At 43.1% G+C, this 17162-nt stretch overlaps 1 protein-coding gene across 1 annotated transcript; it reads right to left on the minus strand.

The window, feature by feature from the left end:
- Positions 1-10521: 10521 nt before the first annotated feature.
- On the minus strand, positions 10522-17130 carry hexa (hexosaminidase A (alpha polypeptide)). Its single transcript, XM_042496823.1, has 14 exons — positions 16795-17130; positions 16124-16228; positions 15963-16028; positions 15703-15749; positions 15456-15566; positions 15262-15363; positions 14828-14960; positions 13851-14031; positions 13499-13585; positions 13347-13419; positions 11636-11816; positions 11330-11420; positions 11107-11214; positions 10522-10991 (listed from the first exon to the last, which is right to left on the minus strand). Exons 1-14 carry the CDS (start codon positions 17063-17065, stop codon positions 10928-10930), a joined length of 1620 nt encoding a protein of 539 aa, XP_042352757.1. The 5' UTR covers positions 17066-17130; the 3' UTR covers positions 10522-10927.
- Positions 17131-17162: the final 32 nt, after the last annotated feature.

Here is a 17162-nt window from a genome sequence, read left to right on the forward strand (position 1 = left end):
TTTGTGTTGCAAGTTGATTTGGTTAATTGACCCCAATAATTGTTGTTTCTGGCCTTTTCAGTTGCTGAGTGCTGAAGGTGGTGGCCCTGGTGTCCCGGGTGGTGGTTTCCCCTTTGTGTGTGTCGTGCATCCCCTTGTTTCCTTTGAGTTTGTGTGAGTGTGGGACCTGCACATACGGTTGTGGTGATTTTTTTTTTTTTTTTTGATCCCTCACCTCCCCTTTTTACTCACGTCCCTCCACTGGTAAGCCTCAGCTCTGTCAAGTCCTTAGTGTATATTTTAATATCCCCTTAATGTTGGCCTGTTTTAATTGTCCATTTTTCAGAAGTATTGTTAATAAAAATTGTAATCTTAACTGGAACCACGTCCTTCGAGTCTCTTCATCAGTGCAACGGACCTGAGTGTCCTTGTGTGTGTGACACTAATTTCCTAGGGTGAAATTCCCTAGGTGGCGTTGTCGGGTTTTTGTGAGATTGATAACACTAAAAGCTAAACTTGGGCTCTATTCACCCATTCCTTTAAATTCCACGATTCGGATCGCCACAATAACAAACAAAGAATAACAAAATAAGAGAAAAAGCACTTAACAAGAAAAAGAACACCCCACCGCTTAGGTCCACCTTGGTACCATGGTTCCCCGTCCGTCCCCAGCAACTGGATCCTAGAAGCACCATCAAGAGGCCAGAGGGAGGCTCAGGACACTAGACAGAGCCAAGAGGAAAATCACACCCTATAACAAAACAAAGGACATATCGCTAACAAGGTGCACGGGACAACGCGTCCGCTACCACATTGTCCCGCCCCTTGATGTGACAAACGTCCAAACTGTAGGACTGCAGAAACAGAGCCCAGCGAACCAGTCTCTGGTTAGGACACTGCAACGAGTTAAGAAATGTCAAAGGATTGTGATCTTCTGCTTCACACCATAGGCCAAGAAGCATTAGAAGTGTATAACACACTCACAGTCACCACAGCTGATGACGACGATATAACGATGGAAGACGTTCTTAAAACTTTCAAAGACTGCTGCAGCCCACAGAAAAATGTTGTGTTTTTGAGAGACATCAGTTCTGGTCACGTGATGGTACCAGGGATTTCTGTGGACAAATTCATCACAGAGCTGCACCAGAAAAGTAAAGACTGTGAGTTTGGCCGATGTGAAGATGATATGCTGAGGATACAAATTAGTGTTCAGCATAAATGACTCTCATCTGAAAGAGAGACTACTACGTGAAAATGACCTTACACTTCGCAGAGCCATAGAAATATGCAGGTCAACAGAGCTAGCCAAGACTCAAATACAGGCGATGCAGACTTCACCCGCCACACACGACACTCGAGTGGACGCTATTGAGAAAGCAAGAGGACAAAAACGAGCAGGCGGTGGAAATAAAAGCACCAAGGCGCAACCCGCAATGAATTGTCAAAAATGTGGTAGAAAGCACGAGCCTCGTCAATGTCCAGCTTATGGAGTAGTGTGTCACAAATGTGGAAAAAATAATCACTTCTCCAAGGTATGTCGTACACTCAACATCAAAAGCGGCAACGACCGGGCAAAGACTGTGCACAATATTGAGAGTGAAGTGGACTCTTTATACATAGGCTCAGTTGGCAGAGAAGGAGAAGAAACAGCATGCCACACAAAGGACAACAGATGGTATGAGACAGCCACCATCAGAGGCGTACCAATAAAATTCAAGCTTGACACAGGCGCTGATGCAAGTGTGCTACCCATGTCCATTTTCAAGCAGCTGCCAGGTCCCATTCAGTTGCGGCCTACAAAGACTGTGTTAAAAGCTTTTGGTGGAGCTCGCCTGCCGTCGAGTGGCATTGCATCTCTACAGTGCAAAACCGCCAAATGCACCGCCATCGTGGAGTTCCATGTAACCTGCCTGACCGAGAAGGCGATTCTGGGTGGAGAAGCGTGTACAGAGTTGGGGCTGGTGCAGAGGGTTCACACAATCACATCCACACAGCCGCCAAAGCCTCCATCCACCAAAAAGAAACTGATTGAAAAGTATGCTGTGGTCTTCACAGGACTGGGTGAGTTTCCTGGAGTTCATCACATACACATCGACCCGTCTGTCCCCCCTGTGATTCATGGCTGCAGAAACATACCCCTCTCTATCATGGATACTTTAAAGGACACTTTACAAGACCTGGAGAAGAGAAATATCGCTTCCTCAGACTTCCTTTCGGGATCAAGTCAGCCAGTGAAGTGTTCCAGCAGAAGAACTGTGAGACCTTTGGTGATATACCAGGTGTGTACGTCATTGCAGATGATATGATCATCGCTGCCTCATCAGAACAAGAACACGATGAAATCCTGCACAAAGTCATGGAGAGAGCAAAGACAGCGAACGTAAAGTTTAACAAGGACAAAATCCAATACAAAGTAGACACGGTGAAATACATGGGACACATAATCACATCAGCAGGACAGAGAGCTGATGACATAAAGATCAAGGCAATCGTCGACATGCCGCCCCCAGAAGACAAACATGGCCTCCAACGCTTGCTGGGAATGACAAAATTCCTAGCGCAGTACATACTGAATGAGGCTTCACTCACAGCTCCCCTCAGACAGCTGCTCAAGAAGGATGCGGTGTGGCAGTGGTGCCCACACCACAGCGCAGCGCTAGAGACTTTAAAGACTGCCCTTACACAGGCCCCTGTGCTGCGGTACTATGACCACAAAAAGCCACTGACGCTACAAGCAGACTCGTCAAAAGATGGACTAGGAGCATGCCTGCTACAAGAAGGCCAACCCCTCTGCTATGCTTCACAGGCGCTCACTGACACTGAAAAGCGATATGCGCAAATAGAGAAGGAGCTGCTTGCCATAGTCTTTGCTGCCAAGAGATTCCACCAATACGTCTTTGGCAGGCCGGTTTTGGTGCAATCAGATCATAAACCTTTGGAGGCCATAGTGCGAAAACCACTGAGTAAAGCACCCGGGCTACAAGGTATGTTGCTGCAGCTGCAGAGGTATGATCTGAACATCACATACACACCAGGCAAGCACATGCACATCGCAGATGCACTGTCACGAGCCGTAGTCAGCGGAGAAGGAGAAAGCATCGACGAGAACCCCTGTGATGAGAAAGTTGTGTACGCCATGGAGGCCACAGATGCACTGAGTGAAGAAACACTCCACCAGCTGAAAGAGGCTACAGCAGCAGACGGTGTATTGTGTGTGGGGAGACATCTGAACGGCTGGCCTTTGAAAAGATACAGCCTGGACAAAAGTCTACACTGCTACTGGCTGATGCGACACAACATCAGCATCCAGAATGATATTGTGATGGTAGGACACAAAATCATCAGACCCCACAGCTTCAGAAAAGTAATCTTAGAGAAACTCCATCTAGCTCACCAGGGAGTACAGCGCACAAAAGCCAAAGCAAGAAAAGTCCTCTACTGGCTGGGCATGACACATGGCATAGAGACAATGGTGGAGAAATGCGTGCAGTGCCAACAGTTTCAGCCCCAGCAACAGAAAGAGCCGCTTATCACACATGAAGTCCCAGAGCTCCCGTGGATGAAAGTTGGAGCTGACATTTTCTAGCTGAGAGGTCAGTCATATCTCTTTTGTTAGTGGACTATCTGACAAAATATCCTGAGGTGCTAAACCTGCCTGATCTAACAGCTCATACAGTAATTCAGAAAATGAAGTCTGTTTTTGCCAGGCGTGGGATCCCTAAAGAGCTGGTGAGCGATCATGTTCCATTCACCAGTTATGAGATGAAGTCATTTGCTGCTTCATGGGAGTTCAAACTCACACACTCCAGCCGGGGATATCCACAGTCCAACGGACTCGCTGAGAGGACCATAAAGACTGTGAAACATGCACTGAAAAAGGCCATGCAAACTGGCACAGATCCACATCTGGTGCTGCTCTCATTGAGGAACACACCAGTGACAGGACTGAATGTGTCACCTGCACAAATGTTGATGGGAAGAGTCCTGCGGAGCACACTTCCATGCTCCAGTGCTGTGCTAAAGCAGTCAACCCCGCAGCACGTACACAGCAGGATACAGGACCAGCAGTCACAACAGCGTCTGTACCACGACCGGGATGCTAAGCTTCTACTGGCCCTGAACCCAGGCACCACCGTACACATGTACACGCGGTGCGGATGGGAGCCTGCCATAGTGACAAGCCAGAGACGTGAGCCCCGCTCCTACAATGTGCTGACACCAGCAGGAAAGGCATTTAGGAGGAACAGGCGACATCTGAGGAAGGTACATCCCAGTCTGTTCAGGGACACTGACCCCGACGGCGATACGGATGCAATGCTGTCACAGACACCCGAATCTAATGGTTTACCACCACATGATCCTTCACCTGTGAGGACCGATGACTCGCCTACATACTACACCAGGAGCGGCAGAGCTGTGAGGCACCCTGTCAGGTTCAGAAACTAATTCTTAGATCATCATCCGAGTGGTCATGTGTGAAACTTAAGGGGTATTGATTAAAAAAAAAAAAAAAAAAAAAGAGGCAGAATAAGACTGGTGAATGCAATGTTGGAAGTGTTCATCAATATATACAAAGAATGCTTTTAGAAAGGTTTGATAATACTTGTTTAGTATTATTTACAGCAGTACCATTTTGCTAATATACGTGTCACTGAAGTGGTTTGTTCAATATTCGTCATGTTACGGTTCAAGGTGAAAAGAGGTGGTGTGCCTGGATTTGCAAACACATCTCATTCTTAGAAAAGGGGGATGTGGTGTATTTGATCGAGCACTCGGTGCTCCTCTATATTGGGCTGTCACACTTTGGGGGTGTTCTATGATTGATTGCTTGGATCAGGGACGTTACGTTGTCTCCGCCACTAAAGATGGAGTTGCTCGCAGTCTCGCCTCCGTGTGTGTTATTCTTTATAGCATTAGTAATAAGGGCTAAAGCCACAACACCTGACAAACGCAGCAATCTCCCGTGCCCGGACCTGCCAGTACCCCTTCAAAACGTCAAATTTGCTCACAAACTTGGCCAACCCAACCTGGTCAATACAGTCCGTCCATCCATGCGGGGAAGCGGAAAACAATCTGGCTTCATCACACTATACACTTTACGGAAATCTGAACAAAACTGTGGTGTATTGTCAGATTTCGGCACCAGGAGACACAGTGAAGCCCAGCTGAAACCAGAGGGATTTGCTATACCGTGGTCAAGCATATATTTAACCTCATCGTCAAGAAACTTAGGCTTCTCTAGATGAACCCTATAAAACCTCTGCTTGATTGGCTTACACTCCCCAACATCAATGTCGTGCGCCACCAAATGCGTACGACTAGGTGTATCGCCAAACAGACACGGATACCGTTGTATCAGCCCCACCTGTCAGGACTAGTGGTTGGACCCAAAAGCAACACAGAGACCAGACAGAGTCTTTCACAGGCTTTATTAACAAAAGCAAGCAGAATCACTGTCTCAATAATGTCCAAACAGGAGAATGTCCACTTCGGAGATTCTCCGAGCCGATCCTCAGAACGGGCCGAACCGATGACGTGGTTCGGGCTGGGGACCCACCGGGAAAGCAGAGCAGGTGAGTCGAGCCGCACAGAAGAGTTAACTTCAGCAATGGCGAAACTCTCCGGAGAGCAGACTCGCTCAGTACCTCTTTTCCTCTGGAAGCAGGGAGGAGGAAGGCGCAGATCAAACTCGGTGTCGAGAATCAGAAGGCAGGTCGGATCACCGGGGCAGAGACAGAGCAGGTTAGTCGGGGACGGACAGAGTCGGCAGCAGGCAGGCAGGCAGGAACAGAATGCTGGAAAGTCTCTCATCAGGAAGAACAATCTGGCACTGAGGGTGAGACACAGGGCAGGTTATACAGGCGGGGACAGGAAATGAGCAACAGGTGGAGGTTGCTACTGCTGACGAGGGTGCAGCCAGGCAGAGGGAGAGAGAGAGAGAGGGAAGCACTGCAGGTGGAAGAAATCAGGCTGATTAGGAGAGAGGTGTGTGAGGAGAGGCTGCAGAGGAGCAGACGTGAAACCACCAACTGCTGTCGTTAAGGCCCATCCAAATGGCTGAACAAGCCATCCAGATTTTGCAGAGTCTCTGAGTTTTTAAGGTGACCGTAAAGCACAGCATCATCCGGAGCTGACACATCCTCCTCCCCCCATGCCCTGCCACCGCATGATGAGGGGGACACCGGCACCACCAAGCAAACCGGACGAAAGCTGGACCCCTGGCTCTCCTGGTTGACTGCCTGCAGTTCCCGAGGATAGTATGGCTTGAACAAATTAACATGACAAAGCTGAGTAGGCGACCTGCGATTGGGAGTAGCTATCACATAGTTCTGATCAGACACCTTTCTTCACCACAGAATATGGATCTGAAAACTTCGCTTGGAATGGAGATGAAACAAGGGGCAACAGGGCGAGTACCTGATCTCCGAGGAAAAAAAACCCACTTCTCAGCCTGGCGATCATACAACTTCTTCATCTTTCCCTATGCAGAGACTAAATTGTCCTTGGCCACCTCCTGTGCTCAGTACAGCTTGTACCGGGAACCCATTAACATAATCAAGGAGGTCTGGGGTGGCTGGGCCTCTGCCCAGTTGTCCTGCAAAAGAGCTAGGGGACCCTGCACCGTATGACCAAACACATGGTCATTGAGACTAAACCCAGTGCTCTCCTGCACCACCTCCCTGGCCGCCAACAACAACCACGGTAACCCCTCCTCCCCCTCTTTGTTCATTTGGGTACAGTATGCACACGACATAGATTTAAGCATTTGGTGACACAACGCTTCAGAGCACCTTGGCTCAGTGCGTGGTACACAGACGCCTGATTGTGAGCTATGTGCAGTTGTTTCAACACCTGTGCAAAAAAACGAGATGAAAAGTTGGACCCCTGGTCTGACTGAATCACCCAAGATTGAAATAAACTGGGACAAAGCCCACACCACAGACCTGGCGGTGATAGAGCGCAAAGGGTATGCAGCCAGGTATGTCGTGCTCAAGCACATCACCGTCAACAGATAAAAGCAACTCTTTCTGCTGCTTGAAAGTTAAACCCGCACCTGGGCTTGATAACAAGGGCGGAGACAAGCCCTCGGCGCCAGCAGCAACCAGACCAGCTTCACCAGCCAACAAAACTTTTATTTTAAACAAATGCAAAAAAAAGACAAGACAATTATAGCCTCACCAGCCCGAAACACCAAAAAACAATAAACAAAAACATTACAGAGTTATCAAACTGAAGCCAAAACACACCTGCCAAAGCGCAACCAAACTCACCATATAAGGCAAACTACGTCACCACAAACAGAGGGAATCCCCACAATCGCACTGGAGCGTAATCAACAGCTGGCCTCCCCCCACGGGCAACCAACCAACCAACAAACCAACAACCAACTAACTCGACTAACACGTGCTCCAATTCAAACAAAGCGCTCAACCGGGCTATCAAACTTAAACAAACAACAAATGATATCTATTATATATATGCATGAAAATGGAAAAAAAAAACAACAAAAAAAAGAAACGATCTTACTAAAACCCCAGTTGGGCTCCAAGTTCGGATGAAGAAAATGTTGCCAAGAAAAACATGACATGGTTAGCTGTTTTGACTGGTTAGCTAGCTTTGCTAATTGGCTGCAGCAGGTAACACTTGAAGCGGGCGGCTGGTTGTTTGATATCAGCGTTCAGGCATTTTCCTGAGCAAAGACAACTGTTATTGGCAAGAGAAGAACACGACAGATAAGGAGGACCAGGACCAAGAAAAGTCTTCAAAGGGGGAAAACTTCAAATTGTTCCTGGATGTCAGCAACTCCGCTCACTACTTTGCCTGCTTGAGTTGGACATGTGCTGGACGGTGGATAAAGGGCCTTGCTGGAGACTCCTGACCATAACGTCAAAAAGGTAGGGATCGACGTGCTCTTGGATTTTTTTGGGAGGTTGTTCCTTGTCCACTGAAAGGTGGTGTCTCAGGTGGTTTTTCAATTCATTTTGTTTTATTTTTTTACTTTTATAATTTTGTTTTCATTGTAAACACACCTGCAAACCTTGGAACAATGTCTCTCTTGTGTTAATCTTCCCAAGGGAAATTGTTCTATCTATTTTATGTATTTATTCATTTTCATGATCGTTTCTTGTTCACCCATACTGATTTAGGATGTTGATCCTTGTCCACTTGACAATGCTGTTTCTTTGAACTTTACATTTAAAAAAATAACCCACTGTAAATACACCTGCACATCTTGGAAGGTGTCTCTTTTGTTCATCTTCCCAAGTAATGATGATTTTCTTTCACTCTGGGATGTTTTTTTTCTTATATTTAGACTATTTATTTTCACTGGGAACAGTGACCACTGGAAGAAGGTCTCTCTTGTTTTAAATCTTCCCAAGGAATTATTCTTTTAATTATTTATGTTATTTATAATTTTCCCTTGTCCACTTGAGAGCTGTCTCTTAAGGCGTTTTATTTTTTTTTTTTTTTTTAACTTTGCTTCTCATTTTCACTGTAAAGACACCTGTAAACCTTGGAGCAAGATCTCTCTTGTGTTCATCTTCCCAAGAAATTATTATTTTTATTTTCATAGTTTTTCCTTGTCCACTTGAGAGCAGTGTCTTGTTATGCTTTTAATTTAATTATTTATTTTACTTATATGCTTTTTTCACTCTAAAGACACCTGTAGAGTTTGGAGGAAGGTCTCTCTTGTGTTAACCTTCCCAAAGCATAATAGTGTTGTTTTTTTTTTTGACATTTCTTTATATTATTATTTTTTTATTTTTCCTTGCCCACTTAACAATGATGTCTCTTCAGGATGTTCAGTTTATTTATTTATTTTTTTACTTCTTTAGTTTTGTTTTCATCCTAAAGACACCTGAGGTCCGTTTCACAAAGCAGGTTTAGTGAAAACTCTGAGTCTGTCAACCCTGAAATGAGGGAAACTCTGAGTTTTCCGTTTCAAAAAGGGAGGTAACTCAAACCAGAGAAAGAAGTGTAACTCTAGCCTCTAACAGTTTTCCTCTGTAATAGTATTGTGATTGCAAAGGACTACATTTAAACTTACGCATTGACCCGGGCAGCAATGTTCTCCCACGCCGTCTCCCTCTCTTTTGCAGCTGCAGCGGTGTTGCACTTCTTTCTAAAAACGTGTTCAAACTCCGCATATGAGCGTATTAAAATTTCCAATTCGAGTGGGGTGAAGAACGCAGCCCTCCGCTTCCCCGTTGCCATGGTGACTCGTCGAATCGGGGCTCCATTGATGCTTTTTATAGTTGTGGTGCACGCGCTTAACTCCAGGTGAAACTACTCCGAGTTGATTAAACCAACTCAAATCAGCTCTTCTGGAACCGGAAACTCAGAGTTTCCTATCTCAGAGTAGATCAACTCAGAGTTCAGGGTTACACTCAGAGTTTGTTGAACCTGCTTTGTGAAACGGACCCCTGCAAACCTAGAAAGAAGGTCTCTCTCGTGTTTATCTTCCCAAGGAACATTGATTTTTTTTCTGACCAATTCTGTTTTTAAATGTTGTTCCTCTTCCACTGGACAGAATATTGTGATATACTGTCATGTTCTTAATATACAGTTTATATCTCCTCTTGTATCAAATCAGCTATTAATTACGTTTGATATGCTATCAGCTTATCAAACGTACATATCGTAACACGTTTTCTCTGTCCTGCTTTTGTGTGAGTTGAATCTTTAAATTTGACCTAATTTGTGAATGTTTAGTCTATTTTCCTTCCAGGTCTCTGGGATACTATGGAGATTTTGTGGTCGAGGTCCTTTCAGCTTTTGTGGCATCTGGAAGTTCCTTTGCACCCTCGACTGTTTAAAAAAACAAAAAAAAAAAAAAAAAAAAACAGCAAAAAAACCACACAGATTTTCCTTTGCATCACTTCCATCTCAGGCAGGAAGAAAACGCTTTGGATTTTATTGTCCATTTACATTTCGTCTCTAACCTGTAGTCATGAGCTTTGGATAGTGACCAAAAGAATAAAATCTGAATACAAGTGGCCAAAATAAGTTTCCTCCGCAGGCTGTCTGGGCTCAGCCTTGAGAGACTGACCAGTTGAGGTGGTTCAGGCTTTTGATCAGGATGCCTCCTGGGTGCCTCCTGTTAGAGATGATCCAGGCATGTGCAATTGGCAGGAGGCCCCGCAGCAGACCCAGAACACGCTGGAGGGATATCATCTCATCTCATCCTCATTATGTTCACAATCTCACATTTTGTGCTATATAAATTAAATTAAATAAATTTGAATTGATATTCTGTTAAAAATGTATATGTTCTTGCCATGTCTGCTTTGGGCTTCATCTTCGTGCTTGTGGCCTCCACAAAGACAGGTTGAACCTGAAAAATCTGAACTGCCAATATATGTGAAAAAGGTTGCCAATGTGTTTGCTTTTCTGTTTTTGTTTGTGATGGTATTAGACTTGCAACCTGTCTAATCAAAGCATGTGTAGGGACAAAGTTAACTGATCGTTTCTCCTGAGTGAGAATTTTCTATCGTTCAAAGTGTTGCTGTTCATAAGAAAAAAACCTGTGACAATGGCTGCACACCAACATTATTTTATTACGATTCAGTGCAAGACTACAAGCTACAGCACACTGGCATTTTAAAATCTGTTTAAAATTTGTCAAGTACAATTTAACATGGCATTACAGTGCTGCACTTTGGGTTCTTCCAAACAAGGGCTTTTAGTTAACATGTCAATATTATAAATGCAAAAAATGCAAAATCAAAAAAAGAAAAAACCCAACTCAGATGATCACAAATAATGAAAAAAAAAAGATAATTATGTTCCCTGAGAAAGCGTTTTGATGTGTGTATACTTTGTTAAAGACTGGAGAAACAAATAGTTAAAGATTTTACACCACTTAAAAAAGAAGGTAACTGTGACCTGGATTAGTTTGAACATTCTTCAGAAAAAAATTTAAATGTTAATCCATCCAACATCTTCAAATACCTTGGTACTCATGTTTGCAATGTCCAACATACAGAGGTTCTGCTTGTATGCCGCGCCTTGAAAAGAAAAGGAAACAAAAATTATGAGAAATCAGTGTAATTATGAGAAAGAGCTATGTGTCGCTATGTTGGTGCTAAACTCTTTAGGGATCCTGGATAAAATATAAAGTACCTAACGAGCTTGCAGCGAAATTCCTGTAAGCGAGGAAATGCCATGTCCACGCTGAGGGTCTGCTTCTCATCACTCCACAGCCTCTCAGCAGCGGCACTCGCCCTGGGCCTGTGAGTTTGGGTGCAACCAGTGATTATTGGGATTAATTTAATGCATTTTTTACTGCGCTTACTATATTAAGTTAAACATTTTAATGATTTCAGGGGTCTTTTTAATCTCGTACCAAAGACGTGGAGTGAGATTGGTGGCGTCGACATACTCCCCCCACATGCAGACCTCCCCCCCTATCACCAGCTTCTTCTGCTCCTCAGTACCTGTGAGGGGATGGTGAATAGCTTTGCTTTAAACATATGATGGATTTTAATTAAAGATAGTTCATTATAAATCAGAACCTTTACTTCAAATTTATCACACCACTTCAAGTCAAAACTCAGCAAGTCAGCATGTAAATATGCTTCTACGTGCTCCCATAACCAACTCAAAACTGAGCCAGGTTACATAACTTGATATAACTTGGCCATGCACACACCCGAAAAGTTCCGTGGCTGCACAGTGTAGTAGTTGCGCCAGTCCTGGCCATAGGAAATGTGGTTGATGTACCAGGGGGCAGCTAGGAGGACCCTCATGCCAGCTTTGGTCATCTTGCTCTGCTCTGCCTTATAACTAGCGGGGGTGCCCTTCCAGATGTGCAGCACAGTGTCCTTAGGAATCTGAGCAGGGTGACAAACAACAGGCTGTATCGCCCTTCTGTGATATATTGAAGCTAACCCCTCTGCCTGCTGTATCTTTGCGTTGATAACTCTGTTTAAATATGATGTTTTATATTTCAGAAAATAGACAAATAATAACTCCTCAAGCAAACTGGTTTGACTTCTTTAGGGGAAATGCCATTGAGCAGCTTGACAGGAAATGTCAACTTGTGTTAAAATTACTTAGCAATAGATGTCTACATTTTTGTAAACCAGCAGGAATGCCCAATAGGCTTCAAGTTACAGTTTCCAGCTGGAATATTTAATAATGCACCAACATGGCGCATGGTTTATTGGCAGTTCATCTAATAAGCAACTTGAATGTTAAACAATATGGAGTGCTTTGGATGTGTATTTCTCTTCTGTGCTGGGCCTTTGCTTTCTTAATTTGATGAAGGAAGCTTTGTGAAGTTACTGCCAGTGGCAACATTTCATGCTCTGGTGTGTAAGGGAAGAGTGTGCATGTTAGCTATGGGGCATTAGACAGCACTGTGATCTTAAATCACAGCAATCACACCTCTCTGTAACTGTGTCCCAACTCCATACTGCATTTTTAAAAACCTTTTTCTACTGCTTGTCATATGTTCACAGTGGAAAGGTGATTAAGAAATACAATTTTTAAGGCTATTAAAATTTTCTGTGTACAATTTGTAAATCATGTGGAATTGGGACACAGAATAACGTCTTTAACGGTCTTTGCTGTCACCTAGTGGTCAAGCTGAACATAGAACATTATGTGTTGCACTAAGAAAGGTTTGACTGTGTATATATATTCTATATTTCATAGGAAACCAGGTTTTACCTGTAAATTATTACTTGAGACAAAAACCACAGCAGACTACACGATCTGAACTAATCACAGCACACAGGTTGTTTTCTGACCCTTGAAGGCGAGGGGCCACACGGTGTAGTAGCGGGCCCAGTTGTGTGTTGGCCCTGGCTTGTCCAGATACCATGGAGAGGCCAGGATCACCCTGAGCCCTGCTTTAACCACCCTGCGCATTTCACACAGGTAACAGCCATCTCTCCACACCTCCACCACGGAGAGAGGGCTGTGCTGCAACACAATGCTACAGACTGTTAGACGTATGTGCATGAATTGGTTGTGTGATACATTAGCTGTTGCAGCAAGTGTTAAAAAGAGTATGTGGATGTTTTATATATTAAATAGTTTTTGCAGATACTTAAACTCAACATAAAACAGCTGAAATAATATTTTAAAAAATAAATTAGGACAATTATGTCTGATACAATGTAATACTTCACTGGTGTGGACTAACATGGTGGTGTTACAATGAAAAGAGAAAAAAAATCAAATTAAAATATTGATACTTGTGAATATGTACATCAGGACATTCCATATCATAAACCCCTGCACTTGCAGAAAAGATATTAAGAAAACAATGTCTGAAAAGCATGTATGCCTATATAAACACCACAAATGTATGGTTCTTTTATATCATAAGGTGTTATTTGTGTGGATGTACTTACTCGTTCGTGGTAGTCAAACACATCCTGCCACACAATCGATGTCTTATTGAGAGCTGAGGTGATATTCATAATACTGGAAATGAGACATTAAAGTACTGTTAACATGTGAGTTCATTTCCCAGAGATTTCTACACTCCTGTTCCCCAACCTACTTCTCCATGTAGAATGCTTCCAGTTTGGTGAAGTCCACCCCAAATCCCATCTTGTTCATGAATGCTCGGACATCAGGGTTGGATTTCCTGTGGAAACAAGCAGTGTTTTTTTTGTTTTTTTTTTAAACTTTTTTTATTTAAGAGAGATATATACCAACTTCAGCTACTTGGAACAAGATATAAACTTGTTCTTCCTCTTCTCCTATTTTCACATTTTTTCCTGAACAGATGAAAACAAATATACAGCTAATGTGTACAAATTCAGTAACAATGTCAACAAACAAATGTTGAGTGAAACCAGCAGGGCAAAAATAGCCAGAATTATGAAATGATCCGTCACAATTCAACCTACCAGCACGTAAAGTCCACCTCATCCCCTCCTAAGTGGATGTAGGAATCAGGAAACACCGATGACACTTCTTTAAATAGTCTTCCCATGAACTTGTAAGTGGAGGGTAACACAGGATTAACAGGACCAAAGGTACCAGAGGGGGTGCTCCCTCTGTAGCAGGGAGTCAGCAGGTCAGACTGCCCTGGGGAATAAATAGTCAGCGTCAGAATTCGTTCTGTATTGTCTTTAACCCTTTAACACCTGGATCGACATCAGTTTTCTTGTGCTGCGTTCAGAAGCCTTTTGCAAGCATTCAACCCTCTGAAAGATGAGAACACTGGTTGGATTTCTATTGAAAACATGGGGGGAAAAACATGATGAGAAACTTGGCAAAAAATTAGGAAAAGGTGACAAAAAAATACCAGAAAATAAACTGGGGGCGATTATTTGATATTATCCAAAAACAGCAAAAGAAATGCCTGAGCTACTTTTTTTTTTTTACATTTTTAAAACTACATTTATATATTGTTTTTGTTTCTTATTTTATTTTTTGTAACTTTTAACTCATTTCTTGCAATTCCTGTTTGGCTTATTTTCAGATAATTTCCTTGTAACTTTCTTTATTCAATTTCTTATATCAAAATAACATCAAGAGATGGCTCAAATATCAAATATTTGAGCCATCTCTTGACAAGTTGCTGATCTCTTCTTCCTGTTTTTTGATAGAAAGCAAGCCAATTTGCTTAGTTTTTAAAGGGCTAATTTCTTGCATTTTCTAGTAAGTGCAGTGATGTAGTTATAAAAGTCTCCAGATAAGAAGGGACTCAAACTAAAGATTCAGTACATGTCTTGTTTCCATTTATAGTCTTGGTTTGCAGGTTTGGCAGACAGGATTCCTGTTGGGTCCAAACAAGGCAAAATGCCAGGAACTTTTAATGTTGAAGATCAATGAGCTGGAATAATTTAGGCACACCAGTTGTATTAAAAGTACATTTTACCTTTTCCCCAAGATAAGGTGTGGCCGGGTGAATCGAACTCAGGAAGGACCCTTATTCCCCACAACCTGGCATGTGAGATCACCCTTCTCACATCTGACTGCGTGTAGATGTGAGTCATCGGATGGAAAGCCCCCTGAATGAGAGCCAGAAGCCTTTTGTTCAGGGTTCAGGCAACTTTTTCAGTATTTTCCTACCTCATGACTCCACATGCAGTGCTTAAAAATCGAGCATAATATTAAATAACCATGTTTCATCTCCTTAAACGCAAATACATCCCCAATTCCAAAGAAAAGAGGTGAGACAGGGGCATGTTTACCACTAAATTACATCATCTTTTTCTTTTAACACCGTTTTACTTCCCAACTTCTTTGTATTCAGGATTCTACATTTTCAAATTAATTTTCAAACTCTAATGAATGTGCAGAGTCACATACCTTACTGGAAAGGTCTGGAAAACTGCGGCTCTGGTAAGGGAAGGAGGGATCATCAACAATGTGCCAGTGAAACACATTGAACTTACTGTAGGCCATTGCATCCTAGAAAGAAAAATGGATGTTATTACCACTGATGATAAGTGTCATCAATTGAGCAGAAGGCTGAAATTCCAATCATGTCATCTGATTATTACCAGAGTTTTTAAAATGGCCTGCACTGGTAGATAATGGCGTGACGTATCCAACAAAATCCCCCTGAACTGAAAGCGGGGGAAGTCGTCTATCTCAGTCTTGTTCACAAAATACTAAAAGAGAAAACAAACAGGGAGGGGGGATTTAATTGATCTGCCCCATACATTAATCAAGCTCTATAACAAGGTGAGGTGGGGCATTCGAGATGTATGACTTTAGAGTTTGTGCATTTGAAAAATTCGGACTTACTGAGCCAAAATCATCTTGATACACCAGCTGACTGAAGGTTTCCAGACCTATGCTTAATCAGAGTACATACATTCAGCAATCATGTAAATCTGAGATTCAAGATACTTAGATCAGTTATTAAATATTGGCTAGCATGAGGGATCCAGTGCATCTTTCTCTAAAGGCTTTCATAGTGTTTCCAACATGTTTGTCTCATTTTTTTGGAGTTTGTGTTCACACATTTGTATTTTACTTGTGTCTTTGTCATTGGCTGTAATCACCTCTTAAGGCACCCCAAACGGTTTGTGCATTCAGAGACGCATGTCCTGCTGAGACACTCAGATTGTCTGGAATGCAAATAAGAGTGAATAAGATAATGCATCAAACCCAACTGTGACCTTTAGACCAGTGGTTCTCTTTTTCTAAATGCGCCATTACTTACATCTCTCAGAGGAGTTCTCACTTGGGTAACTTTCACAATCATCATGGTCGACGCTGATCTCAACAGTAAATGGTTTACCCTCACTGTATTGCAGAATGTCATTTCCTGTTGGTCATAAAAGTTAGATTATTACAGTCACGAGTTGCTGGGTTGAAGTTCTGTAGAGACTGCATATGCTGCCTGGATTGGATTTTCAAAATGTTACATTCAACTGTCATATAAGCTATGCTTTTGGAAAGCACAAACATGAAGCTGTGCTCCTCTGATCCATTGTGATTGTGGGTTGTTGGATACACGGGCCTAATGCAGGCTGACCGATGAACTGCTGCCTCTACAAAGCCCCATTGATCTACTTTAAAAGCCAACATGACAAACAGAACATTCAAAACAAAACCAGTGAGCACTTTGCTCCACATTTTTGTGCATTCATAAACTTACACGTGAGAATCAACAGACTGCCAACAGTAGAGTTTATTAAGACAATATTTATAGAATTTTTAGCATACTAAATGACATACAAATAGCACAGCAGATTGTGGTATTATGGATATTGTAATAAACACTTTATGTGCCATTGTTGATAGTATGACTGGACCTTTAAACTCCAGCATGTAGTAAAACCTTACTTTCGTTTTACCAAACTTTTAATTCCACCTCACTTTATCACCTACCAGAAGTGTAGTCTGGAAAAATGAGAGGAAAGTATCTCTTGAATGCAGCATCCAGAACAGAACAGCCCTGCTGTGCGGCTGATTGACTTCCATACCCAAAGTAGAAAGCCTGCGGGCTCAGAGGGTACCGCTCGGCAGAGGAGGTGAACGTCTGCGGTAACGGCCACACTCCGTCCACTGTTTGTAGGCCGAGCTGGAGGATAACTAGTATTAGCATATTAAAATTTGGACGAGCGTATCGTCCGAAACCAAACACACACTGGACTTCCATAACAGTCTGTGATACTACTCCATTCAAAGGCAAACTGCACTGTCAAGCTGCGGCAGTCAGGTGCTCAAGAGTATGCAGTCACATGACTGGGGCCACA

Source organism: Plectropomus leopardus, chromosome 11 (assembly GCF_008729295.1).
Source record: "Plectropomus leopardus isolate mb chromosome 11, YSFRI_Pleo_2.0, whole genome shotgun sequence".
In the NCBI taxonomy this organism is placed as follows: Eukaryota; Metazoa; Chordata; class Actinopteri; order Perciformes; family Serranidae; genus Plectropomus; species Plectropomus leopardus.